At 39.9% G+C, this 24,749-nt stretch overlaps 1 protein-coding gene across 1 annotated transcript in view; it reads left to right on the forward strand.

Moving 5' to 3' along the window:
* Positions 1 to 4,293: 4,293 nt before the first annotated feature.
* The window catches only part of LOC118774281 (activating transcription factor 7 interacting protein), a 31,814-nt gene continuing 11,358 nt past the window's right edge, over positions 4,294 to 24,749 (forward strand). Inside the window, exons 1-7 of the mRNA XM_036523523.1 lie at positions 4,294 to 4,392; positions 18,910 to 19,449; positions 19,615 to 20,110; positions 20,506 to 20,711; positions 20,893 to 21,030; positions 21,136 to 21,210; positions 21,675 to 21,736. Of these exons, the coding sequence (XP_036379416.1) occupies positions 18,916 to 19,449; positions 19,615 to 20,110; positions 20,506 to 20,711; positions 20,893 to 21,030; positions 21,136 to 21,210; positions 21,675 to 21,736 (1,511 nt within the window). The 5' untranslated portion in view covers positions 4,294 to 4,392; positions 18,910 to 18,915. The remainder of the gene's footprint in view (positions 4,393 to 18,909; positions 19,450 to 19,614; positions 20,111 to 20,505; positions 20,712 to 20,892; positions 21,031 to 21,135; positions 21,211 to 21,674; positions 21,737 to 24,749) is intronic.

The raw sequence follows: 24,749 nt of genomic DNA on the forward strand, positions 1-24,749 counted from the left end.
CGTTTCACTACTATAGTCAAAGGCTCTAGCTGATTAGATATTAATTTAAAAGATATGTTTATGTGTAAGTGTGTATGATGTGCATGTATATCATTTAATGCATTTCATTTATTCATTATAAGTGATATAACTACGTGTTACATTTTGGATTTTGAGTCTCAGAGTTAGCTGTCATTGTTTCGACGTTTGTTGCAGTAAAGACGAAAATTTAAAGAATGAGGTTATAGCTATTACTATTAAAATCTGAATTTTTACAACTATATAAATACTATTGTAAACCATTTTAAATGGAAGAGCATGTTTTCCTGTTTAATGGACTGTTAATGTTCTTCTATCTCGCTTAACGTTGCACATTAATTACTGTAATAGTCCCAGATGAACATCACATGAACATATTAATATTCTGCTCCAGCAGACCCACAAGACTTTTCCATGTAATATAAAATTCTTTCAACAATGCTTATTAGAAATAAGTATTTGAATCTTGTATAGTAAGTCTTGGTTGAATTGCAACAAATGGAATTCCCTTGCAGTTACTGATATAATCTTTGACTTTCTGGATATTTATAAAACACTAGCACATTGAATCCTACTAAAGATGTCCAAAATGGACTGTTATTATAGACTGGCAATACTACAGAAACCACAGAAACAAGCATCAGGACACACTGTCTTTCTTGGTGTAATCAGGTGTGTTTCATCACTCTCCTCCTCTCTGTTTGAACATATTTGCAGGCTTGGATGGGTTCTTTCAGCAGGGTAGAATAAGAGAGCCAGGTATTGAGGGAACAGAGGGAATTGGCTCTTGTTTCAAGTGTTCAGGGCAAGACTGAAATGGAGGCTGGAATGGCCAGCATTGATTGTTGCAGGGTTGATGTTGCTCAGCAGTTATGGAGAAACAGAGGGAGCACTCTGATGAGAATGAAATGTAATTCATAAAATCTGTGTGTGAAGCGTCTTTGAAAATGTGTACAGCTTAATAAAGGCCTTCTTGTGTCTGCATGATACGGTCTTTGAACCACAAAACACCTTTGGTATGGAGTAGAACGTGATGTAAAACCGAAGACAACAAGGGTTTCGTTTCGTCCAGTCTACTAATTAGGCCTGTTGGGCCAATTTGGTTGTTTTGGATTGTGCCAACCAAGTATGTCCTGTCAAGGGAGAGAGAGAAAGAAAAGGAATGGCTATATACCTACTTTAATAAGTTCCATTATTCCATTCTTCCTTTGAATAATTAAATACATCTTGAATAATTTGATTCAGTTCTTGAGATTAAGATAGAGATAGATGCATTCCAGGTTTTATTATTTGTAGTCACATGCTTGTTCCAGCAAAAGGCAAAACACAAAACTAAACCCCTAAAATAGTTGCAAGCAGTACATGTTCTGTTGCTGGTTGTAACAGGCTTGATGGGAATGGTGGGGATACCTTAGTAGGTGAAATCTCTAGCGATCATCCTAACATAAAGAACAGTACGGTTCTACAGAAGACTGTCCACCTTTGCTCCATTTTCTGGTTTAATAAGCAATACAGTCCTCTAGTTATTAAAGTAATGACTACCTACTGGTCTAATCCTCTTCAATTTGCAAGATTTTTTGCTCTGACATTGTAGCCTATTTCTAGTATTTGGCACGCAATTGCAAGGTGTTCTCCTTCTGATATATCACCTAGGTACAAAAGGAGGTGTGAGAATTTTGTTTTGATTCAGAGGTATACGCTCCACTAGTGATTCACAATGTTTTGTCCTCTGAATCACGTTCACAACCCCAGATGAAAACACAAGTTCTGGGAGGGAAAAATGAAAGATGCTGCAGGAGGACTAATGGCTGGGTGCTCAGCCATGGAGAACTCCTTGGTGCCCTCACAGTACCAGGGGAAAAGTTGGAATTATGTCCCAAGGACACGCGACTGCCATAGCAACTTGAGATGACAGGGCTAAAAGCCCATAGACTTCAACAGACATAATTTATGTAAAATTAAAAGGAATGATTCCCTTAGAGCCGTACAATTTGTTGTATAAATACTGTGACAAGTCTGTCATTATAGTCATTGGTTAGGTATTATTCCAGTCTGAATGTATAAATGTCCGTAAAGACTGCCAGGGTAGGAGTAGGTCAGCAACCTTAAGCATTGTCCAAAACCTCAGTATCTTGATGTTGATCATTTCCATACATGTTGTCAATCATATTTTTAGCATATATAGCTATTAAAACAAACATATTCATTATCCATGCCATCATAATAGCTAGTTATTCAATTAGCTAGCAGCATAGAGTGGAGTCGTTTTATATAATCCCGGGACTGGACAGAGTGTAACAATTAGTGATGTACTGAATGCATACAGATACTCAATCACTTACAATGGTTATATGTGAAAGCGACCTATATTAATACTATGGTTTTCTTCTGTCTTGGAACAGTAGAGGACTCTACTTTTGGATGGCAATTCATAGTTCCTAGTTCCTCTAAACATTTTATTAATCTAGCTGGCCATCCTCCTCTGTATCTTTCAGTCTGTGTGGCCATCTGAATGTAAAGGTAACAATTCAGATTTGATAGCAAGCACAGACTGTTTTCATGCTTTTGTTTTTTTGGCTGATGTGTATTTCTATGCTGAATTCTCTGGTTATATTCATATGAAATGGTAAAATGGCTTTGATACCAGTTTGACGGTATGGTATTTTTTTTCTTCAAGGTTAAGTATTTCTTTCAAAGGGAAACTGAGAAAGGCAATACGGACACACTTATGCTCAATTGTGCTGGAAGTCGCTCTGGATAAGAGCACCTGCTAAATGAATGTAATGTAATGTAATGGAATAAGACTGTTCTGCTTCCCTAAACAAAAAGGGTAATGTGGCATAAAGCTGTAGCAGGTACTCAGGACTGGAGTAAGCTACCAATGTGCATGAGTGACATAGACTTGATGCAGACATCAAAAATACAACAGCACCACGCAACTTTGTTTACATAACTACAGAATGTACACAGCAGAGCTTATGACACTCAGGACGGTGCAGCCAGAAAAAAACAGAATAATACACATATAAACATGAAGAACACATAAAGTAATGTTGGTAGCAAAATACTTGTAATGCCATTTTTTTGTGGCTGTGGCATGTACTCATGTGTTACCTTCGTAATGTAATGTACCCTTTTATTAATGTTCCGGTCTTGTCCAAAAAATGCATACCACTAAGTCAGCTGCAGGAACAATTACAGTTACTTACTGCCAGGCCATGTTTGTGTTTAGCTAGAGGGCAGTTGAAAATGAACACACTTTACCCACCGGTTTAACTGTTGCTAGTTCTATGGAGACCAAATCAAAGAGCAGTAAATTTGCAAAAGTAAGACTGAAAAGATTTCAGTGAACAGTTGCTGAAGAAAACCTATTGTTAAAAACACTTATTTCAGAGGGAATTGGATTAGTGAATATCTGTTCATTAAAGGCGCATACAGAAAAAAAAACGCATTTGATTAACAAATTGAAATTAATTTTTTTTTATTGTTTTTATAATTTTTAAAAATTAATGAGTGTGGTTTGGTTGCCTGGCTCCCCCTTGTGTCAGCTGATCTGAATGCCCCCCCCCTGATCTTGCAGAGGAGTGGTACAGCCCATGGTGCTCTGTAATTTTCCACTCCGTGTCTCTGGCTGTTTCTGTGCAACTGTATTGGAGAGTGGGGGAGGGGTGCAAGTCTATGTCTGGTGTGCTGTGTGTCTGCATGTTTTAGTTTGTGTGTATGGGAAAGGTCACATCTGTGTTTGTGTGTATGTATGCATGCATGTGAATGTGTGTGTGTCTGCACATGTATGTGATTGTTTATAAACACACTGATTATGTGATTGAGGAAATCAAGGTTGTTTGTCTTATACAGGATTACATATGTTCTGGAGAAAAAAGGACATTGTGTTTCTTTGGGGTTGTGTGCTTATGTGGAAAGGCCTTAGGGTTTGGCTTCAGTTTGTGCTTTCAAAGGGAGTGCAATTGTACTGTTTGCTTTTTCCTTATTATGTTTGTTTAGGAGAATATATATCTGTGTACGTGCACTGATTTATCACGTAATGTGCTTGTAATGTGTATACTCTCTCAGTGTCGCCACATGTCTAAGTTCTGTTTGTGTATTTGTCTGATTGTCTCTTGTGTAAAAATTGTACAAAAAACACCGTTCTCTAACCTACCCAGAAATACTTGGTATAGTCCTAGTTTAGTCCCCTCTCCCTCCTCCTCTCCTCTATCACCCCAGCCGTTGTGCGTTCCCTCATTCACTGCAACTCCACACAGTGAACGAGGCTCACAGTCCCTCGTTCACTGCAAACGCCTTGCGTTCTTGACCAACCAGAATCGAGAAAAACAAAAAGAGGGGGAGGTGCACTTGGCAAGACTGCAGCCAAAGGTTCAAGTTGATCACCTTCTCTTTCAAAGAAATATCTGGTAGCTATACATGTTTGGCATGTTGTTTATGTATTAGTATATTGCATTTTACTTATTTGAAACATATTTGGGGTTCTGAGCTGTGCAGAAGAATTGAGACAATAAACTAGCCATAGTAGTTCTAGTTTAAAATCGGTGTCGGTTTAACCATGCGATTGTTAAACTATTGTTTTATATATATATATATAGTGAATTGTTTTGCTTGTAATGATGTGCATGTCCTTGTGTCTGTATGTTTGTGGTATTTGTGTTTCTAACATTGTGCATTGATTTATTTGAGAATCAGAATCAAGCACTCCATTTGATTACAAAGTCAGAGCTATGCACACACTTACGAATATTGCATGTGGAAATGCCTATGCACACACAGCTAAGTGCACCATGTCTGCACATCTAGATTGCCATGTGACATAGAGCAATGCCATTGTATTTAAATAAGGCAGGAAAGACAACTGCCTGGACTAGGCTGCCCCAATGCTTTTGTTTTGGTAATCTTCATGGACACCAAGGTTCGAGTTCCCCCCTGTTGCAGCTTTGGGGCGGCAGTGTAGCATAGCGGTAAGGATCAGGACTCATAACTGAAAGGTTGCCGGTTTGATTCCCCATCAGGGCACTGCTGTTGTACCCTTGGGCAAGGTAATTACCCCAGAATTGCCTCAGTAAATATCCAGCTGTATAAATGGATAACATGTAAAACATTGTAAACTATGTAAGTCACTCTGGATAAGAGTGTCAGCTAAATGCCAATAATGTAACATAATGTAAAAGGTGGAGTCATGGTCACAGCTTTGTGGAGTCTTGAGTTTGTATTTCATCTCAGAGAATACTGTTAAGGGAAGTAGGATTCCTAACCAAAAGCTGCTGGGTCAGACCCCAGGTAGGGCGCAGCATCCTTTAGCTAAGTTCTTATTATGAATAGTATTTGCAAGATGAATAAATAATGTAGTATCTAAGGTTAGCATAAGTGAACGGACTTATTGGTAGCACTTTAAATGTTCTGAAAGCAGTTATAATAAATTATCCTATGAAGTTAAAATAGCTCTAGTGCTGCCGAATGAGGGCTGTACAAAAGTACTAGGACACCATCTTTGTTGGCCTGAATAAGTGCATTCCTTTACTTGTCTTGTTTTTATTATAATGTATGCTAGTACATAGCATTATTTCAAGAATCTAAACCAGGAAATAAGTTACTGCCTTAGAGACAGTATGATCAATACCCTCTAGACTGACAGATGCTAGAATGAGCATCATAAATGACTGAAGGGGTTTGTGTTTAAAATGACAGAGAAAAAGGAGGCAGCTGGGTGATGAGAGGTAAACAAATAAAATGAAAACCGCTTGTAAAGTGAAGAAATTTGTATGACAAAAATAGACTCACTAATTCTCCATTCTGTTTTTGAACTGAGTATTCTGTTGATATAAAGCAGAATTTCATGTGAAACAAAAGTGAACTGATTGTGTCAAGTCAACCAATCAGGCCTTCTTGGTCTATTTGCTATATAATTGCTTTGGGTTCCAATGACCAAATTAAATCCTTGCACCATGAAGAGAGTGAGACAGGTGAGAAATTCATGAAAAGAATCCTTGACTGTAATAAGCTACATCAGTACATTTTTTGTTTTTAACAGAATCAAAACAAATTGGGCCTGTTAACAAACGTTACCAGACTAATTCAGTTATTTTATCGGGTTTAAGATGGAGATTTATTACAAAGTGCACTCTCATGCACGTCCCACCGGTATGCATTTTAAAACATGTAATTTAATCTCCAGTGTAAGATCACTGTCTGCAAATTCTTCTGGAGTAGTTTTGAACAGGAGGCATAAAGTTCCTGATTTTAGGGGATTTGGCTTGAATGATAAAGAGGCTGTAGGGAATATTGGGATAGGTGAAATCTGTAATGATCTGATCAACCTTATATATGTAATCAATATACTATTTGAAGGCAGTAATTTTTGGCTTGCAGTGATGGGAAACAAGAATGTTGATAGAGTGTCTGTCCACATACAAGTGAAGGCCATTTGCAGACATTCTCAAAATCTCAGTGAGTGGCCACCAATCTGTTGGGCAAACAGAGCAGTTACTTGATTGGGGAGGGCAGTGTTCGAGATTACATTGTATAGCACAGATGGAATTATTTCCTTGGTCAGTTTCACAGAGTAATATTTCTATGCCCTGGTGTTAGTTGGTATTTGCTACTCATAAATAGGCAAATGCTGATTTGGTAGGTTAAGTAGGTTCCTAGAGATGGTGAATTATGTGATTGTGAAATTTAAGGAGAAGGATAAAGACCGAAGCCAAGGACAATAAATCGCAACTGTATTTAAAAAAATCCAAAAATGCAAAGAACACGACGGAAGTGCTTAATGGATGAGTACTGTATGTTTGTGCCAACTAACGCTTGCGGTATCTGTGGAGTTCATGTTCTCTGACGTCACAATATTAGTCACGTGTAGTTCATGCATACTGCTGATACCATGGTCTTTCCTTCAAAAGGTATACCTCCACATATATTTAGAGCTAGGTGGACCCTCTAGCAGAATAAATAAATATTAAGTAGCTAGTTTGCATGCATAGTAACATCATGAAAATCTACTTAGCTAGCAAGTTTGCTTGCAGTTTAGTATGTGAGATTATATTAGACTAAATGACTAAATGCAATTTATCAGAAATAAATGCTTTCTTTGCTCCATAGATGGGTAGCAACTGAAATTGTAAGAGGTTTCAATTAGCCATTTATTGTGTAGAAAACATCTTCCTCTCCTAAGTACGGGGACTGGGCTTTAGATAATGAAGATTTTGGATGCTGCCACCTCAGTGCAAGGGGCTGTGGTGAGGTAGACGGGGAGGAGGTTCATTAACATTAGACGTTCTAATTCCCCAACCAAAACTGAGGCACTCCAACGCGTGCACATTTTGTTTTATTTGTTTTCAAATTTCAAATTTCAAATTTGTTTTCATAAAACGTATTAGCAATGAAACGTTTTTATGTCTCTGTGCTCAATTAATATTGTTAATGTTACATCATTTAGGCTACCTGAGTTCAATTTGAGATTGATAGCTAATTGCACCTCTGGTGCTACAATTTTTTTGCCGTTTGCCCATGAATTATGTGCTAATTTACTTGAATGTGGTTTTCCAATTGGCTAAATGTGTAGGTGCGACTCCTAGAATCAGGCTACAGCAAGGGTCACTGTAAAGTGTTTTTGTGTTATAAGTGGCTTGTCTATTACTTGCTTGCGTTTCAAACAGTATTCGATAGCTATATAGCTAGCTAGCTATCTGCTTGCTTGTGTTCTGATCCCCAATCTGTAATCAGCTGTGGGCCTGCTTGGGGGTATTTCAGAAAGGTGGGTTAACAAACCCTGAGGCTAAACCTGAACTCTGAGTTGAACGAGCCAGACGTGGCACAACCCGAGTTTGCGGTTCCAGAACAGCTGATTAGAGCCAGTCCAGTCAACTCTGAACAGCCTGAACATGATTGAAGCGCGTTCACAGTGAACGTATATTATAGGTTTCACAATGGCAACGAGGGGAAAAAAGAGCACGGCTTCGTGTTTCACTCTAATAGAGCTAGAAATATTTTGTTATGACTGTTTATGCGGACTATGCTGCAGCAGCATAAGAGTGCGAGTTGGTGTGGGAAAATGCTGACCGAGTCAATGCGTATATTACAGCTGAATAAAAGGATTAGGATAATCATTCTATATATAATCCTTTTGTATTCATATTTCTATTAATATTAACACATATCGCATAGGCCTATCTGATATTATAAAGAAAACTTCCCTCGACAAAAAACAAAGGGCAATGCATAAAATTTGTTCTGAACTGAGGGTGAATCCACGATGTTTAATATTTCAAATGTGAGGCTGGAGAATGTTGTTCAAATAAATTATTTATTGCGCAGAAAAGATAAAGATACTCCTCGGGGATTGATAAAACATATAATCGGGGTCTAATCTCCCTCTCTCGATGTAAAGCACTGCGAATTATTTGGGCTTCAGTGTTGACGGGGTCACCAAGAAAAGGGCATGCCATGTCAGGCAACTATCTCCAACCTAAATAATGCAGGCTCGGCAGGTGTTCTAATGAGTAACTCCAGGTTAGTTCAAGTAAACCTGCTAGCGAGCACGTTAGCTTCAGATTGTAAATTGCTGCAATAACTGACCTAGAATTAATCTGATCTTAGCCTTTGGAACAGAAAATCCCAAATTTCAATCTACTCCGGGTTAACTAACTCGCGTTAGTTACTAAACCTGCTTTCTGAAATACCTCCCTGGAGGAGCAGTACCCTATAACTCAGTTATTTAAAAAAAAAAAAATCCCTTGCCCCTCTTTTTTAACAGGTGGTGCGATCGCACCCCCACTTCCCACATCCCTGGCTGTCACAGTGATAGTATATGTGTTTATTGTATAGCCTACCTATTGGACGTATTCATAAAACCAGTGACAACCAAAGAAGTAATAATAATGAGTCAGTTTACTGCTGCATTTATTGGTTTAAAAAATATCTTTGCTTTAGAGAAGCGGAGAAGTGCAACCAAACTCTCTTACAGCCGAACATGCTGTCTTTCCTCCCACTCCCAAAACATGTTAGCCAATGATACAACTGCATGTAAAAAACGTCAATGGTTCCTTTAATCTATGCCCCATTGGAAACACTTGAACATAACATAGATTCAGTATACAGAGAATAGTATACAAGTGGAACAATAACAAAAGAGCCAGGGGTATATCACACTAGACAAAGATATTATAAAACATACAGACATTAAGTGTTTTGAGTAGCCTTTTTGTTAGGCGAATTAGAAAGTAATTTCACATAATGCTCAATATCCTTCAGGAAAACAACAAAATAAGTTTTTTACTGCTAAATTTACATTTATGAATGAAAAATTTTGTCAGTATCATTATCAAATTTATTATAAAAATATATGTGTTCTTTTCTTGGGTTATTGAAGAAACCAAACACCACATTTTTCCCATAATAATGTAAATTCTTTAAAAATATGGTTAATGACAAATCTGCAAAGGCCTTGCCAGAACTTCTTGGTATGAGAACAGGTGTAAAACTGTTTCTGTATATTCATCAAAGAAAGAGCAGTTTGTGTTTATGTCTCTTTCAATTTTCTTCATGTAGTGATTGGCAGGGCAGTATTTATGAATAATTTTGAAAGACACCTCCTTAACCTTATTCACGATTAGGTATTTATGAGGAAGCATCCAGACTTTCTTCCAATATATATCATTTACAAACTGATTCCAATATGCCGTGACATATGGAACAGAGACATCTCTTTGAAATAGGGCACGTATGGCTCTATTATTATTTTGGGGATGTAGTGAGAAACAAATTTTCCCTACTGGGGAGTCAGCTGGGGTGGGGAAAGACACATATCTAGGTGCAGGCCTAGTTACATCCCTAAAAAGCATTAAGGTGCCTGCTAGAATGGCATCAAAAACTACAGCAAATTCCTTAGGGCTACTGGGAAATTATATATAGATAAGAACTCTCTGTAAGTGAACAACAGCCCCTCCCCATTGAACAACTGATTCACCAGCAGAATCTGATTCTGAACCCATCTCTCAAAAAAAGTGATTTGTTCTTAAACAAAATGTCTTTATTATTCCAAATAAGATACCTGTGTGCTGAGAAGTTGTGCTTATATATCAAAGACCAGGCTTCAAGGACCTGCTTATGAAATACAGATAATTCTACAGGGAGACTGTCTACATTATAATTACAACTTTAAATAACGCTCAGGCCACCAAAACGAGAGAAAATGTGATGGGAAATGAAATTCCAGATTGAAATAGGATTTTTTAAGAAAAGGTTTAGCCCAGTTAATTTTAAAGGTATTATTTAATTTCCTTATCCATAATAGGAAACGAGCAAAAAAATATATTGCTAACTAGACCATGGTAAGTGGACCTTTCTCGCTCGGTAACTGTCTCTCTCGCGCAAAAAAAAAAAATCACAAAAAACTAATTAGGTCACTATCAGCTCATAACTGTCATCAGCATGATCATGATCATCATTATTATATAAGATAGCTATTCATATTAATTCACCTGGTAAATCCACAGAGATTAACTGGCTAGTTAGCTAGCTAACTGGTTTGAAGCTACCTAGATAGCTGCTACTTTTCATTCGCACGCGCTGTCTAATGCCGTGTTTCCCAACCCTGCTCCTGGAGGCACACTGTCCTGCATATCTTCTATGTATCCTTCCTGCTTGACTAAATCAGGTGTGCTCAGCTAATCAAAGGTGCCACTGATGAGTTCAGTCAGGCAGGTAGAGCAGGGATAGGCTATCCACTGGATCTCTCTCGCAAGCAACTTTCATTCGGGTGCGCTGACCATTAGACCTGCCACTAGAGGGCCTGAATCCCCCCCCCCCCCCCCCCCCAGGGTTTCAATCGCTCTCGCGCAAAAAGGGTTCGTTCCCTATGGCGTCATATTTTTGTCAAAAGTCGCGAGCGAGTGCAGAAAACATGCTCGCACAGAAAGCAGCCTCCACGCGAAAGAGAGTTTCTACTTGCCATCGCGTGGGTTAAGTGTACTCTCGAAGTCGAGTTCTGCTCGCACAAATCGACCTGAATTTTGACAATCTGGGGACGGAAAGCAAAGGAGGCACTGGCCCTCTTATGATTGGTCACTTTCAACACAATCACACCAACACGACCTCCTTGAGCTTTGATCGACAGCTTCCGTTAACTACGACGCGAGAGAGAATGAGTGCGTCTGACAGTAGCGCAAACTCACGGTGTTCTGTAGGCTAAACAGCCGCTGGGCTCACGGTGTCCCGGACAACAATATTTTAATGCTTCAGAAAAGATTAATCACTGTCAGCTCATGAAAGATTTGTGTATGTAGATAAAACTTAGCTCGTGTCTTTTCGTTGAAGTTACACCTTGGATTTACTGACAGTGATTAATCTTTTCTGAAGCAAGGCTCTATTCGTGGCACTGTCATGCCAAATAAGATGAAAACACATTATTATACTGACGAAAACACAAAGTTCAAGTATCGCTATGATTCTAAAGACCTGCCTTAAATAAACCCCATACCGATTTTCAAAATTACATACACATACATGACTTTTTTATTTGAAAAATAAAAGCGTCACTTTGACGCACTCCCGCGGTGATCCGCCGATTAACTTCGCCGCGGTTTTAGTGTTAAATACGCTATTGGTGTCCAGGACACCGTGAGCTCGGCGGCTGTATGAAACCATGAGAAGTAGGTAGAACGTTGGCTATTTGAAAGGTAAACAGTTAATGATCAAAACGAAAATATTCGTGTAGGCTAAGGGCGTGTAGCCTACACACTGTCCGCTTCTTCTTTTTTATTTTTTTAGAAAAAGCGGTGGTTACATTGGTTCAATGCAACGACTGATATTATCGTCATTGATATAGGCCTATTTTTTCAACCTTTTTGTTGACATGGCAAAAATTAAGAAATGATTCAATCATAAATCCTCTTTAAAATGATTTTAACTTTAGAGGACAAACCCAGAACCGGCTTCCTAACACGTAATCCATCTCTCCGTCGTGATTGGTCATTTGGTACGCGTACGTGTTTATTTGGATATAGAGCGGGGAAGTGAGATCCGATAACAACCGGCCCTTGAGACGTATGTGGAGACGCATTCTAATGCAAGGTGTGAACTGAACTATACTTAGAGCTGGCCATTTGTGATCGGATCACCCAAGATCACCGGTTAATGGCAGGTGTGAACAGGGCCTAACATCTCCACTGAAAGTGTTAACTGTAGTGACTTCAGCAGAGCGCTTAGAGCCATGAGAAATTTCGTTACCCCTTTGTGATCTCCAGAAGTTGACATCACCAGATGTGGAATGAGACTCCTGCAAGAAACAAAATGGACTTCGGATCCGTTGATAAATGCACGACCTCCGCTCGACAAAGTTTTGCCCTCCTTTCGAGCCTTCTCTATCAACGGCCACAGCTTGGTCCTACGATCCCTGTCCTCCTTTGGAAGATCCTCCGCAAATCTTAGGCCGTTGTCCCACAGGAAGGGGGATGTCTTTGCAGCTTTCCAGCATCTCTGATTCAAGAGGTGAACTGGGGAATAATGCCTCTGGGCTTGGTGCCATTTTGCCGCTTGGCACCGAGACGGTGCATGATGTCGATGGTGTCAGCAAGCCTGTTCCTCTGCTCTAGCAGGACAGCTTGACAGATCCCCATAGTTTTTCGCCGTACATCTTCCCTCTCCGATTTTTCAACTCCATAAAGCCATAGGTTCCTTCTCCTGGAGTATCTTTCCAACTCAAGAGATCCTTTGCTGACACGTGTCCACTCGTCCCTCCTGCCTTACTATCTCAAGCATACTCACTTTCCCTTTCATACCCTTAATTTCTACGCACGCAAAATCAATCGTCTTTTTAAAAAGACTTAATAATCTTAAGCATTCGCACTGACCATGCTCTCGATGCTGTCAGACCTTGTGCGTATCCGCGCAGAAAGAGAGGTAATTATGTCACTTTTGAGTTGGCTTGCTCAGAGCTGCTGTCTGTGTACAGTTCCTTCTTCGAAGCTGGGGATTTGCTTGGAGGTAGAGGTGAAAACTCATCCATTTCGTCTTCTGCTACAGGAAGATATGGAGGCAGTGGTATAATCGCGACAGTTGTCTATTAGTACATTACCAGCCTTAGCAACATTAGCTTCGACTAGCTTAGTCATTGACATCTTCTCTTGGAATTGGAAACTCTTTTTCTTTCGGGTTGGTTCGTCATTTTACCACTTCTCTTTTATATTTGTTGTATATGGTTTTCGGGATAAAAAAAAAGTAAGTGTTTGACGAATAAGAAATTCAAGTCTTTTTATTGTTATCAAAACTATAGTTTGAGTCCGTGCTCATTCGGCCATCTTGACACGCCCCATCCCCCATCAGAAACACAGCAGGTGGTCGATCTCACGAGCTGGCTAAAGCGCTTGTAAGTAGCTAACTTACAGAAAACATTTTCACTGAAAATTTTATTATGAAAAAAACAGAACTGTTTTTGCGATGAACACTGTACTCAGACACCATTTATTGCACTTACTGTCAACTAGTCAGCATAAACCAAATCATGATTAGCAGGCTTAGATCGTGGCTGGCGTTATGCCTACTTCGTTAGCTAGCTAGTTAGCTAACATAGCTAACTTCGCTTTTGCTTGTTAGACTCGCTAGCAATATTCAGTAGCAAATTTGTCATGTCAACTTAGGCCACCTCCTAGACAAGACCCATAGCCTGGCATATTCTTATTTAATTTCGTTCCAGAAAGATGAAATTCTGTTTATTATTTGCTACCTTACTTTTTTGCTATTTGCTACCTACCTTACTCATCTGCATGTGTCGATGGCGGAACAATTTGCGATCCATTTAGACTTGCTTTTGCAAGAAGGAAGGGATTTAGCAGAGGAATTGGAAAGCCAGCGACCTAAGGTGATTTACAACATCAAACCCATTGAACTGTATGCACTAATTCATATAGTTTATACTACCAAGTTATTAAAATGTATCTGTATCTGAGTATCTGAATGCGTGCCTCTGAATTTTTGTTATGCGTCTATGTATAATTACGTTAAGAAAATCAGTAAAAGAAAAAAAGGGTACCTCCAACGTCCTTTTTAGGGAGAGAGATGAAGAGGGGAATCTTATCCCCCAGTTTCAGAGAAGCCGCTCTAACAGTAAGTTACTTTGCTGTATAACTTTTATCTGTTTAGTAAACGATCATAGTAATATACTATAGTTTTACGCATAAATTACTAGTTTATTATAAACAAATACTGTACGTGCATACACATTGGTTTTAGTGTGCATTGTGTGGTGGCTCAGAAATACTGTATTGACTTGTGACTGTAAAGTTAGACTATCATTTGTTGTTATGAATTCTGTATTGGGCAATGTTAGCAGATTCAAAAGTCCCTTCCTTTTTTTCTGAGTGCTGCTGTTGGTTACTTTTTTGGTAGATCCAAACACCAGGCCCACCACATCACATGGAAGGGAGGATATTGTTCCAGCTGATGAGGTTCCGGTACATACTGAGGACACTTCAAGTTCATAGCTATAATGCAGCTAAAGTCTTAGTCTACAGCTCTTAAAAGGGCTCAAGGATAGATTCCTCTACCTTGTTTTAAATTGGGGAGCCTATTTTAAGTCAGTAGCTTTAAGTATGTGATCATAAAACGTTTGCTACATTTGGTCGCTGTAGGCTATACTAGTCTTCTAAATATTTTTGTGCAAGTCTTCTAAACATTTACCTTGTGTTTGGTTGATTTTAAACAATTTATTAACATAATGTACAGTCTACATGTTTATTTGTGCTCACTGTAATTTATCCAACGATAATGTCACCTTAAAGCGATCGCCTGCTCTTACCAGCTAGCTAACATTTAGCTACCTAGCTTATAAAGGCAGGAGATCGCTTTAAGGTGACACTATCGTTGGATAAATTACAGTGAGCACAAATAAACATCTGTACATTATGTTAATAAATCATTTAAAATCAACCAAATGGTTAATACATTATTTAATATATCTGTTAATATTTTATATCTATTATATTTCTCACCATCGCTTTGACTCACCTTTTTCCTTGCAAGTGCAGAATGTCATCGTGGTTGTTAAATCCTAATAGCCGCTTGATGGCGCTTGTCCAGGATTCGGTGTATGTGAACCGATATTCAAGGCATGAAGAATTGGTGTGTGTATTCCGATTTCTCAGGAGAGCATGTTGGACGCACACTGCACGGCCCATCAAAAAGCGTTGGTGGCCGACTATGATCTGTAGTCACCGCGGTGTTTTGTAGAAGTTCTCCTTGGTACCTACGCACCTGCAACAGTGATTATGGCCTGAGTCAGGGCGCAACAAAGGTCTCTACGAATAAGATGTCGGCCATAGTCTGGGTTGCGTGCTCCTGCATGTCTTTATCAAAGGTAATCGGCCGACCCTTGGCGATTATATCACTGGAACAACTCAACCGACCATTGGGTGTGTGTCTCCGTAGCTTCACATGACATAGACAGTGTAGTTCAGTCAGGACAACATGGTGTATTTGGGCATGTTCTTCAGCCAGACCGCAAAATAACGTGCAGTGATCTGCTTTAAGTTCTCGAAGTACTCACAGGAAGAGGTTGTTCGGCTACAGTATGGTATCATCTGAAGGAAAACAGTTACTGCTGCTATGATCATTGTATTTCTCTGTAAAATATAAATAGCAAAACTTATTTCTTTGGTGTCAGCAATTCCTAAACAGCTGACTTCCTATAAGATGAAATCACTGCGAGTTGGCTTTGCATATGGCTGTACCGTCGCAAGTTTTGCACCCGCGCATTAATGAATTAACAAGAGCAATCAGAATTGACTACAAACTACCTCTGAGTGGAACCTGAAAATGTACAGTTTTTCATACGAGTTTGACAAGTTCTCAGACAGGACTACAAAACCATTAGCATACGCTATCTGCTGGAGACGATGGTATTCATGTTGCCTTGGATTGAGTATGGATCTGTCTTAATCTGTTTGTGTTTGACTCTTGTGTCAGGCTACGTTGATGACGTCAGTTAACTGGTTAGGCTATCATTTGCGGGAGGAGAGCTGCCAGTGACCCACCTTTTTAATGAATCGTGGGATCATGTGAAGGCATGACTTAAAGTTAAAGTGGCGATTCATACCAGATGGACAAGGTAGCGTGCCAGAGATGCACGGCCTGAAATCAAAGATACAATAGTGACCCACTGTAGCCAGCTTATTACAAATGACAGATTTAGCAGCTTGTCTCAATTGTTCCGTGATTCATTTTGATAACTAGCGAGCCATAAACTACCTGAAATGTATGTGTAGCTAGGTAACGTTGTGCTTTCCCAGTTTCTGAATTTCCATAAACAATTGTGAAATGGCCTGGTGATTTTTTGTTTTTAATGTTGTCCGCTTCCCCTGCCTAAACACCACAAATTCCCTTTACGCATATTTGAGCATGTTATGTCCAATGTGAATGTCGTTGGCATGCTACTAAAATAATTGTATTTCTTCCATTTTGTCCTAAAGTAAATACCAAAGCAGTGCCTTGATATACCAGGTGAATATGAAAGACTGCAATGCCCCCTTTTTGGGCAGATTCTTAGGTGGTCTTTGGCAAACTGGATTTCTTTCATGTGTATTTGTCTGAGTCACTTGGAAACATTATTAAGTTTAACCTAGCAGGTTATGTTTTTAGTAATAAATTGATTGCCATTTTTGGCACCATAGAATTTTGAGCATCTTTAATTCTTTCAGTGGGTTTAGAAAGGGGTTATTCAGTGTCCAAACTGAACTTCATTTTCAGAGTGGCACCTCTTCATCCTTGCTAAATTGGGAATATGCAGCAGTACATTTCCTCTTAGTTTCATGTTGATGACTAGAGTGGAATAAAATATTTAATCCTCCTTTTAATGATATTAATGTTGTTAAATTGTGATCATAGATCATTATGCTGGGATGCTTTTTTACAGCAACAAACTAGTAGGATGCACATTGTCTTCTAAGTCCATTTTCATGTTTTGAGAAATACAATCATTAATCAATAGTGTGGAAGCATTTTCTCTTGCCAAAAGCACTGCAAATTGCTCTATTCTGTATCTAGGTGCAAGAATGTATAGCATTTTAAGCAGTCTTAACGTCAGTTTTCAATTGAGACAATCAGCACCTTAGAGTGTTTTAATTATCATACCATCTGAAATGAAAAGAATTTTTTGTGTTACAAACATCAATATGAGAATATTGTCAAATGCACTGGTCAGAAGAAAAGAAGAAAAAACTTTAAAATGACATTTTTTAACAACTGCAATTAGTGTTAGATTTGGGGGTGTTGCTTTTAACGGATATGTAAATAACGAAATCTAATGGTTTGATCAGGAGTGTTAGTGGTTTGATTAGGAGAAGACATTCATGTTGGTGTCTGAACAACTAGAATTTAGGAAATTAATATTTGTCTCTAAGTATGTCCTATATGCATACTGGTTGAGGATCGCCGAACATACATTGTGGTTGCTTTTTACAACCAGTCACAGTCGATTGTCTTTTGATTGATCGTTTTGAACACATAGCTACCGTCTCCACTTTCTTCACTTTCTCTGAGCCTTCTGCAGCCTGTGCTGGAAACCACCCTGATGAATACACTGTCATAACATATTTGTGGGTTTATAGTTTCTAGTTTTTGTGTATGTATAAATAGTGTGTGTGACCAACACAAGTAAATTCAGCCTTCCCTTTTGTGTCATAAATAACTTAACTTAAATGTCATTTTGTCAACACGCTTTCATGATCATTAGGGCAGTATTGCCAGGTCTTTTCACCATGCAAGTATCGGGGAACCACAGAGGGTTTAGACCCTGCTGTCCTGTGCTATCGAGTAAGAACTGCTAACCTCAGCTTCATCTTTCTGACTTAGTAAATAAACCAGCGAACCAGCTTCAGTCAAAAAAATCTAGCCTGAATTTTCTTCTGCTGTTTAAGGTTTCATGTACTGTCCCCTGCAAGCATAATGAACTGACATGTTTCAACCAGCATTATAATACACAGTAGATTTGATTTTTACCTGAAAACGTGGACTGCAAGATATGATTCATTTCTTTTTAAACATGACTTTACTCTCAAACAATGATTTTTGCAATTGGCCCTGATTTTATCTTTTGGAAAAATATTTATCAATCAATTAAAAAATGTTTATGAATACATGTACTGGAAGATAGGTGTAACACAGTCACAGCTAGAGCACATACAAGCACAAAAATGGGAATGTAGTAAGTCAGACCATTATGTAATCCTCACACGTTGTAACCAGGCAGACTGAATAGCTAGCCCTTCTGATTGGTTGAAAATGGCCAGTGAAGGCAGAGGGGAGGAGTAAAAGGGAGATGTTGTAATGTCTATGTCTTCTTGGATGATCATGTGGCACCACTGCTGCACACTGATTTATTTAAGAGCAAGATTACCCACATCACCTATGTATTTTGTAGTCGATATGTCACAATATAAATTGAAAAGCATTTTAAGTTGTGGAAGTATGTCTCTATCCAGCGTTATGTATTTTCCAATTACCTATATGCTTTAATGTCTGTGGACAGGGCCTGATTCCGGTGTATGCTGGTCTGTGCTCATTTGGCATTGAATACTGTGATTGACTGTCTTGAACATAACTGTACTATAGTAGCCCCCTGTGCTCTGGATTGCTGTTACAAATCAGATTTACCGTTGTGGAATGGATTGGTTCAGTCTGCTCCTCTTTGGGGGGAAAAAAAGAAGCTTAAGAAAAAGGAGAAAAACAAAAGTGTTAGAGCACCCCCTGGTGCTAGTTCACCAGCACTACACACCATGTCTTTGTCTTCATCTCATCTGCGTCTTTCTATGAGCGCAGAAAATAGATGACGCTATAATGAACATAAAATAACTAACATAGCTAATACTCAGGTTCTCTCTTCTCTTTCTTCAGGTCAAGATGGACTTGGCGGTACCAGACGAACCCCAAAAGAAAGTTTTCCGCGCAAGAAAAACCATGAAAATGAGTGATCGGCAGCAACTGGAATTCCTCCATAACTCCCAGTCCTCTTTCACACTCCGCTCTTCCTCTAGCTCCGCTTCCTCTTCCCCTGCCCCGCCCCCATTAGTGAACGGAAAACACCCAGAGGAGGGGCGAGCAAAGACTGAGAAAGTGCGAGAGGCTCACGCCAACCGCAACGCAAAAGGGAAACAATCTACCTCTCCTGTAACTCGTTCCCGCTCTCCCCAAACATTGTCCCTCTCTTTGTCTCCCACCCCACCTCCCCAGACTCCAAGGCTGAGGTCGCGCAGTCTTCCCCCCTCATCCCGATCACTTCCTGCAAAGAGTGCAGGGAAAGAAAGTGAGGAGCAGGAAAGAAAGGGGGGAGAGGGAAACGTGTCCTCATTGATGAAGGGAGGCAAGACAAAGGATGAAGTGAAGACAAAGGGAAGAGAGGCAAAGGGGAATGAAGGAACTGCTGAAGATAGAGAGGTTAGTGTGATGATTGGACAGAATGGGAGATGAAAATTGGTGGAGTGTGATTAAAGAAGATTGAGGTGTTTGGGGTTGGGGTAAGAGACAGTTCAGATCGTTTGATTTCTATGATTTTGCAAATGGTACTATATTTTCACCTTTTAAATATTACTCTTCTTTCAGCATGACCTCCCTGAACCACATGGCAATCTCTCATCATCCCAGGATTCTCCTCAGGACCGCACTGCCTCTCCGGTGTCGTCTCAGACAGCGGAGGGGAGGGACGAGGAGAAAAAGATTGAGGCTGACAAAAACTTGAAATCCGAGGAGACTGTGGCTATGGATACAGGCCCTGCTCCCATGGAGACTGAGGCACTTGAAGACAGCAAGCCCACCTCAGAGGACACCTCCATCCCTGTTGTTAACACTACTACGTCCTGCTGTCCTAGCTCCCCATCCAAGCCATCTAAGCCTGACCAAGAAGTGAAAGAGGGATTTCTGGTCCTTAGTGAAGAAGATGACAACCAAGGAGGGACGGAGAAGGCCAAAGACAAGGAAGAGGTGGAAGAAAATCAGGACGGAGAGAAGATGGAGGTGGACACAGAGCAAGGAGACAAGACAGATGTCTCTCCCCTCTCTAACACCACCTCTCCTACATCTCCAACTTCTGCTGGTACAGGTAATTCCAGAGGAGACTGAAACAACATCTGTAGCATGTAACTGGCACAGTGGAAGGCACTTTAGTGAAAATTCACTGGGCATGTTTTTCTGGCTTCTTGCCTCTTGGCCTTGTTGGTCAGGGTAACGGCTTCCGCAGTAGGCAAACAAATACACTGTTAGTCAGGCATTGATTCATTTACTTGTATTCTCTTACTTGCATTAATATGTCAGGCCGGCATGGGGATGTTGTTTTCTTGTGTTATTGAATGGCTGCGGCAATTGTAAATGAAGCAGGCTTGGGAGCTGTGACCCTTAATGGACAGAAGGTGGTGAAGGTGTGCATCTTGTAAGGCTGCAGATATTTCACCACAACGCCATGTCTTTTTACGGTTAAATAATCCCGACCCTATTCAGCAGGACTGGAGAAGTGCGCCATCTTCCCCTCAGCAAAGAAGCGTGCCCTGTGCAAGGATGTGGAAACAGATGGACAGAGAGAGGGAGAGGAGGAAGGAGGCACAGCAAGAGAGGGGAAGAGGCAGAAGGTAGAGGGGGAAGAGTTGGAGGCGCAGCTGGAGTTGAAAATCAGAGCAGACGCAAGCACTCGACTAAAACTGGAAAAGGTGTGCTCCGCTTCAGTGAAATGAAATCTCTACATATATGTCTAGTCTCTGAGAAAATAAACTCCTTGACTTTTTCTTGTCTTGCAACCCATGTGGCCTCCCCCTGCTGTTACTTCCCTTACCCCTCCACACTGGCCCATCTCCATTCCCTTCATCCCTCTTTCTCTGCTACTTTCCACAGGTGGTTCAGCAGTTGGTTGAGGAGCAGCTCCGGGTCTTGCAGCTGAGTGTTTTTGACAGGACTTTGCAAGAGCTGAAAGAGAGGGTGGAGAAGATAGACTGTGCCACAAAACACCAGCAAACTCTGAACACATTACAGGTACTTGAGTGTACTGTACACTGTCCACCCCTCTCTGAGAGTTAAGGTTCTATGGTTTCCAGTGCAGTCTGTCACAGGGTGTGTATTGTCCTCTGACTTTTTCAGGCCAAGATAACTCGACTGGCCAAGAAATTTGGTGCTGCCAACCAGGCCAAGGAGAATATCAGGAAACCACAGGAGGTGCGATGGATTACTATTGTTTATGCTGATATTGTAATATTTAGAATATGCCTGTGTCTGTGGTGACACTGGTTACATAGTATAACAGTAACTGCAATATTTATGAGTGTAATATAAAACATAGTCTTGCACAAAGTCTCACACTTGAATTAAGTTTAGATTGAATTTGTTCAGATTTAATGACCATAAACAGCCAGGCAATTTAATTCAGTTGCCATGGAAAAACAAGCTGTGCAACACTATGTTGGAAAAAATCTCCTGTTACTAAGAAAAATTCAGTTGAATTTTTAGAGCAATACAGGTGACATAAACATAAATAATGAACAGCATTTGAATGGTCAAAGCTTATCTGAGCTCTGAAGATTATTCAAAAAAGGCAACAACAGGGCATCAGGAGACCCTTAGAAAGAAATAATCGATCGGTATTTTCTCCATCGTAATAGCTAATATTCTTCCATTCTCAGATGATGTCTCCTCCATCTGCTGCTAACGCTACATCCCCTATGAGTACCACTCCCACTTTCAGGTAAGTGACTGGATCCCTTTATACGCTTTGCTGATTGAATTGTCACTGAGTTTTCAATGGCTACAGAAAACATTTTCAATATTCCATTTCGGGAAAATATGTGGCTGTTCTAAAATTTCTTGAAGCACAATATCTATATCCATATCCATGGGTCGTTTTTGCTTACTACACTTTTTTACCAGGTCACCTAGTGGTATGATCGCTACCGACTATGACTTTTGGACATTACGTATTTATATCGAAAGATATTATTTCAGTGAATTTCAGCTGATTCCCTTTCAACTAATAGACAGTTGCATTCAGATGCTTCAGAGATAAATAAGTAGTTTGGAGTAATATTTAAAACATACATGTTGACAATATGTCCACTTCTCGTATGTCCAGCGCCAATCGATAAAGTTTGTTGTTGACAGACCGTCTAGGTTGACTGAAATTTCAAGTTCAAGACGACTTCCTTAGAAAATAACTGACATATCAAACTACCAATTGTACTTTTCCATGCAAGTGCTATGGTTACAGAAACATTTTCATATGTAGTTTTTAGGGCTGTCAACGTTGACGCATTAACACTCGTTTGCGATTAATCGCGAAACTTTAAGGTGTTAATGTTTTAATGCAAATTAATCATATTGTCAAGTTTGACCACAACTTCCTTCCGTAATTCCAGCATGAATATTTACCTGGCTGAATTACTGAAAGGCGTGGCAAACGCAGATGTGCTGAACGGCAAATTTCGTTTTAACTCTTTTGTGTGATTAGCCGTTTAGCGCACATGCTAAAACTGGTGCGATTAGAACACTAGATTGGAGAAATTCTAGCTAATTTCAGCTTTGAGAAAACAGCGATTTAACTCTAAAAATTTAGCAAACGCTAACTGAAATCTATAAGAAACTTAATAACGCAAATGAAAACATAACGAACCAAGGTAACGCGCGCTATATACCATAACAAATAAGTTACATGTGAAAGGGTTAAAACGAAATTCGCCGTTCAGCACATCTGCGTTTGCCACAGCTTTCAGTAATTCAGCCAGGTAAAGATCCGCGCTGGAATTACGGAAGGAAGTTGTGGTCAAACTTGATAATATGATTAATTTGCATTAAAACATTAACACTTTAAAGTTTCGCGATTAATCGCGAACGAGTGTTAATGCATCAACGTTGACAGCCCTAGTAGTTTTACTTACCTGTCAATGCAGTTCTTGGACCAATCTATTGATATTGTAAGCTTTCAACAAACCTTCCTTAATGCTAATTAGTCAGGGTTGGGTTGGCCATAGTGATTGGGCTGTATAGGCAGCCTTGGTCAGAATTCCTGTTTACATTGACCTTTGTGGGTGCATTAGCACATGCAGCCATCATTGAAAACAGCCTGGTAACATTGTGTGAACCTGCTGTATTGGTGTGATGGTGGCTTGGAGAAGGAAGTAGTTTTCAATGTGGCCAAAGTTACAGAGACAGCTATGAGGGACAGCTCACAGTGTGAGTAATTGAGCTTGCCTCTCATCATACACAACACAGCCTGCTTCTTCACTCCTTCCTCAAAATGTTGGTGGTCTGCAGCTATCTGCCTGAGCTACATCCCAATCTGCAAGTGAGCTAGGGAAGTGAGTGAACGAGTCCATAGTTCATGCAGCATCACACAGTTACGGGGGAAGGGGAAGAGTGTCATTTAGGACCACATTTGCAACACAGTCCACTGTCATTATTCCAACTTTGTGGCTTGTGACAAAATGAGTGACTCAAGAAGTGCAGTTGACTCTGCATGAAACCAAGGAAACAGCTGAAGTGGTGGCATCTGGAGATCAGGACAGAATCATGATGTCAGTAGTGCTGAAAAACATTAAATATGAATCTTAAAACAGGCTTTAACACTGCAGATTTTGTACCATACACAGCACTCTTTGATATGAAATGTTTTGTTTTCCTTTTGACAAATGCTGCTTGAACAGAGAAAAGTCACAGTGATTCAGATTAGGTTGAATCTTGAAATCCTGCTGCAGACCTTTTTTTTCCCCAAAAAAGTTTTCATCTGGATAACAGCATCTGCCAAATGAAATAATGTAAGTGTAAACACAAAGGTGTTTCAATTTCTGTTGAAAGCTCTGGAATTTTCCAGCCCAGTGTAACCCCTGTTTGATGACTGTGTGTGTGTGTGTGACCTTCACTCATGCAGTAAAATTCAATACTATCCGTGGTTAATTTTATTTATAGTATGGAGGTTTTCTGTTTTACTGCATTTTTGATGGAACTCATAAAATTCGCGAAAAAAGGTTTACACAGATGTGCATCCCTGTGATACCAAACAAAATGGACTCTGCGACATCACACCAGGCATAAAGGGACCATGCATGTATTCTCATTTGAAGGGAGTTACTGAGAGTTACGGAAAGTTCCTTTTGACACATCCAGCAAGCAAAAAACAGTATGAACTTTTTTTTATCTGCAAAGAAATCATCTCTCCCATGAAAACTTCCTGAAAGCAAAATGAAGCCCTCCTTACACATCACCATTCAACCATGACCTTCTGTGGTCATTATACCTCCATCAGGTGCTACAGATTTTATTCAAGGATGATCATGACATTGCATACAACAAGCATCAGGCAACGCCAGTCTTTTTCTGCCATATCTCTCTGTGTCAAGCTAGCAGCTATTCTGTTGAATATTATGGTGATGGGCAGAGGAAGCAAAAAAAAAAAAGTGGTAATCAAAGAAATCTGTCAGCTCTTAATGAGGCTCTTGGGAATACCCATGTTGGATGCTTCATGTTGGCTATTGGTGATGTCAGAGAAATGATTCAAAGTGATCATCCGGACCACTCATATGACTTACACTGAGGAAGAAGACCGGGGTCAGAGGAGGAGCAGAATCCTTTCCCCTGTCTAAGACCTGTCTTAGATTCACTGTTAATGAGAGTGTGGGTGGGTGGATGAGTCAAAGGACAGAGTCGGGTGAAGGCCAACAATGAAGGCAAAACCTGCACAACCCTGGTTCCAGGTTTCTTCGATTAGC

Source organism: Megalops cyprinoides, chromosome 1 (assembly GCF_013368585.1).
Source record: "Megalops cyprinoides isolate fMegCyp1 chromosome 1, fMegCyp1.pri, whole genome shotgun sequence".
Classification (NCBI taxonomy): domain Eukaryota; kingdom Metazoa; phylum Chordata; class Actinopteri; order Elopiformes; family Megalopidae; genus Megalops; species Megalops cyprinoides.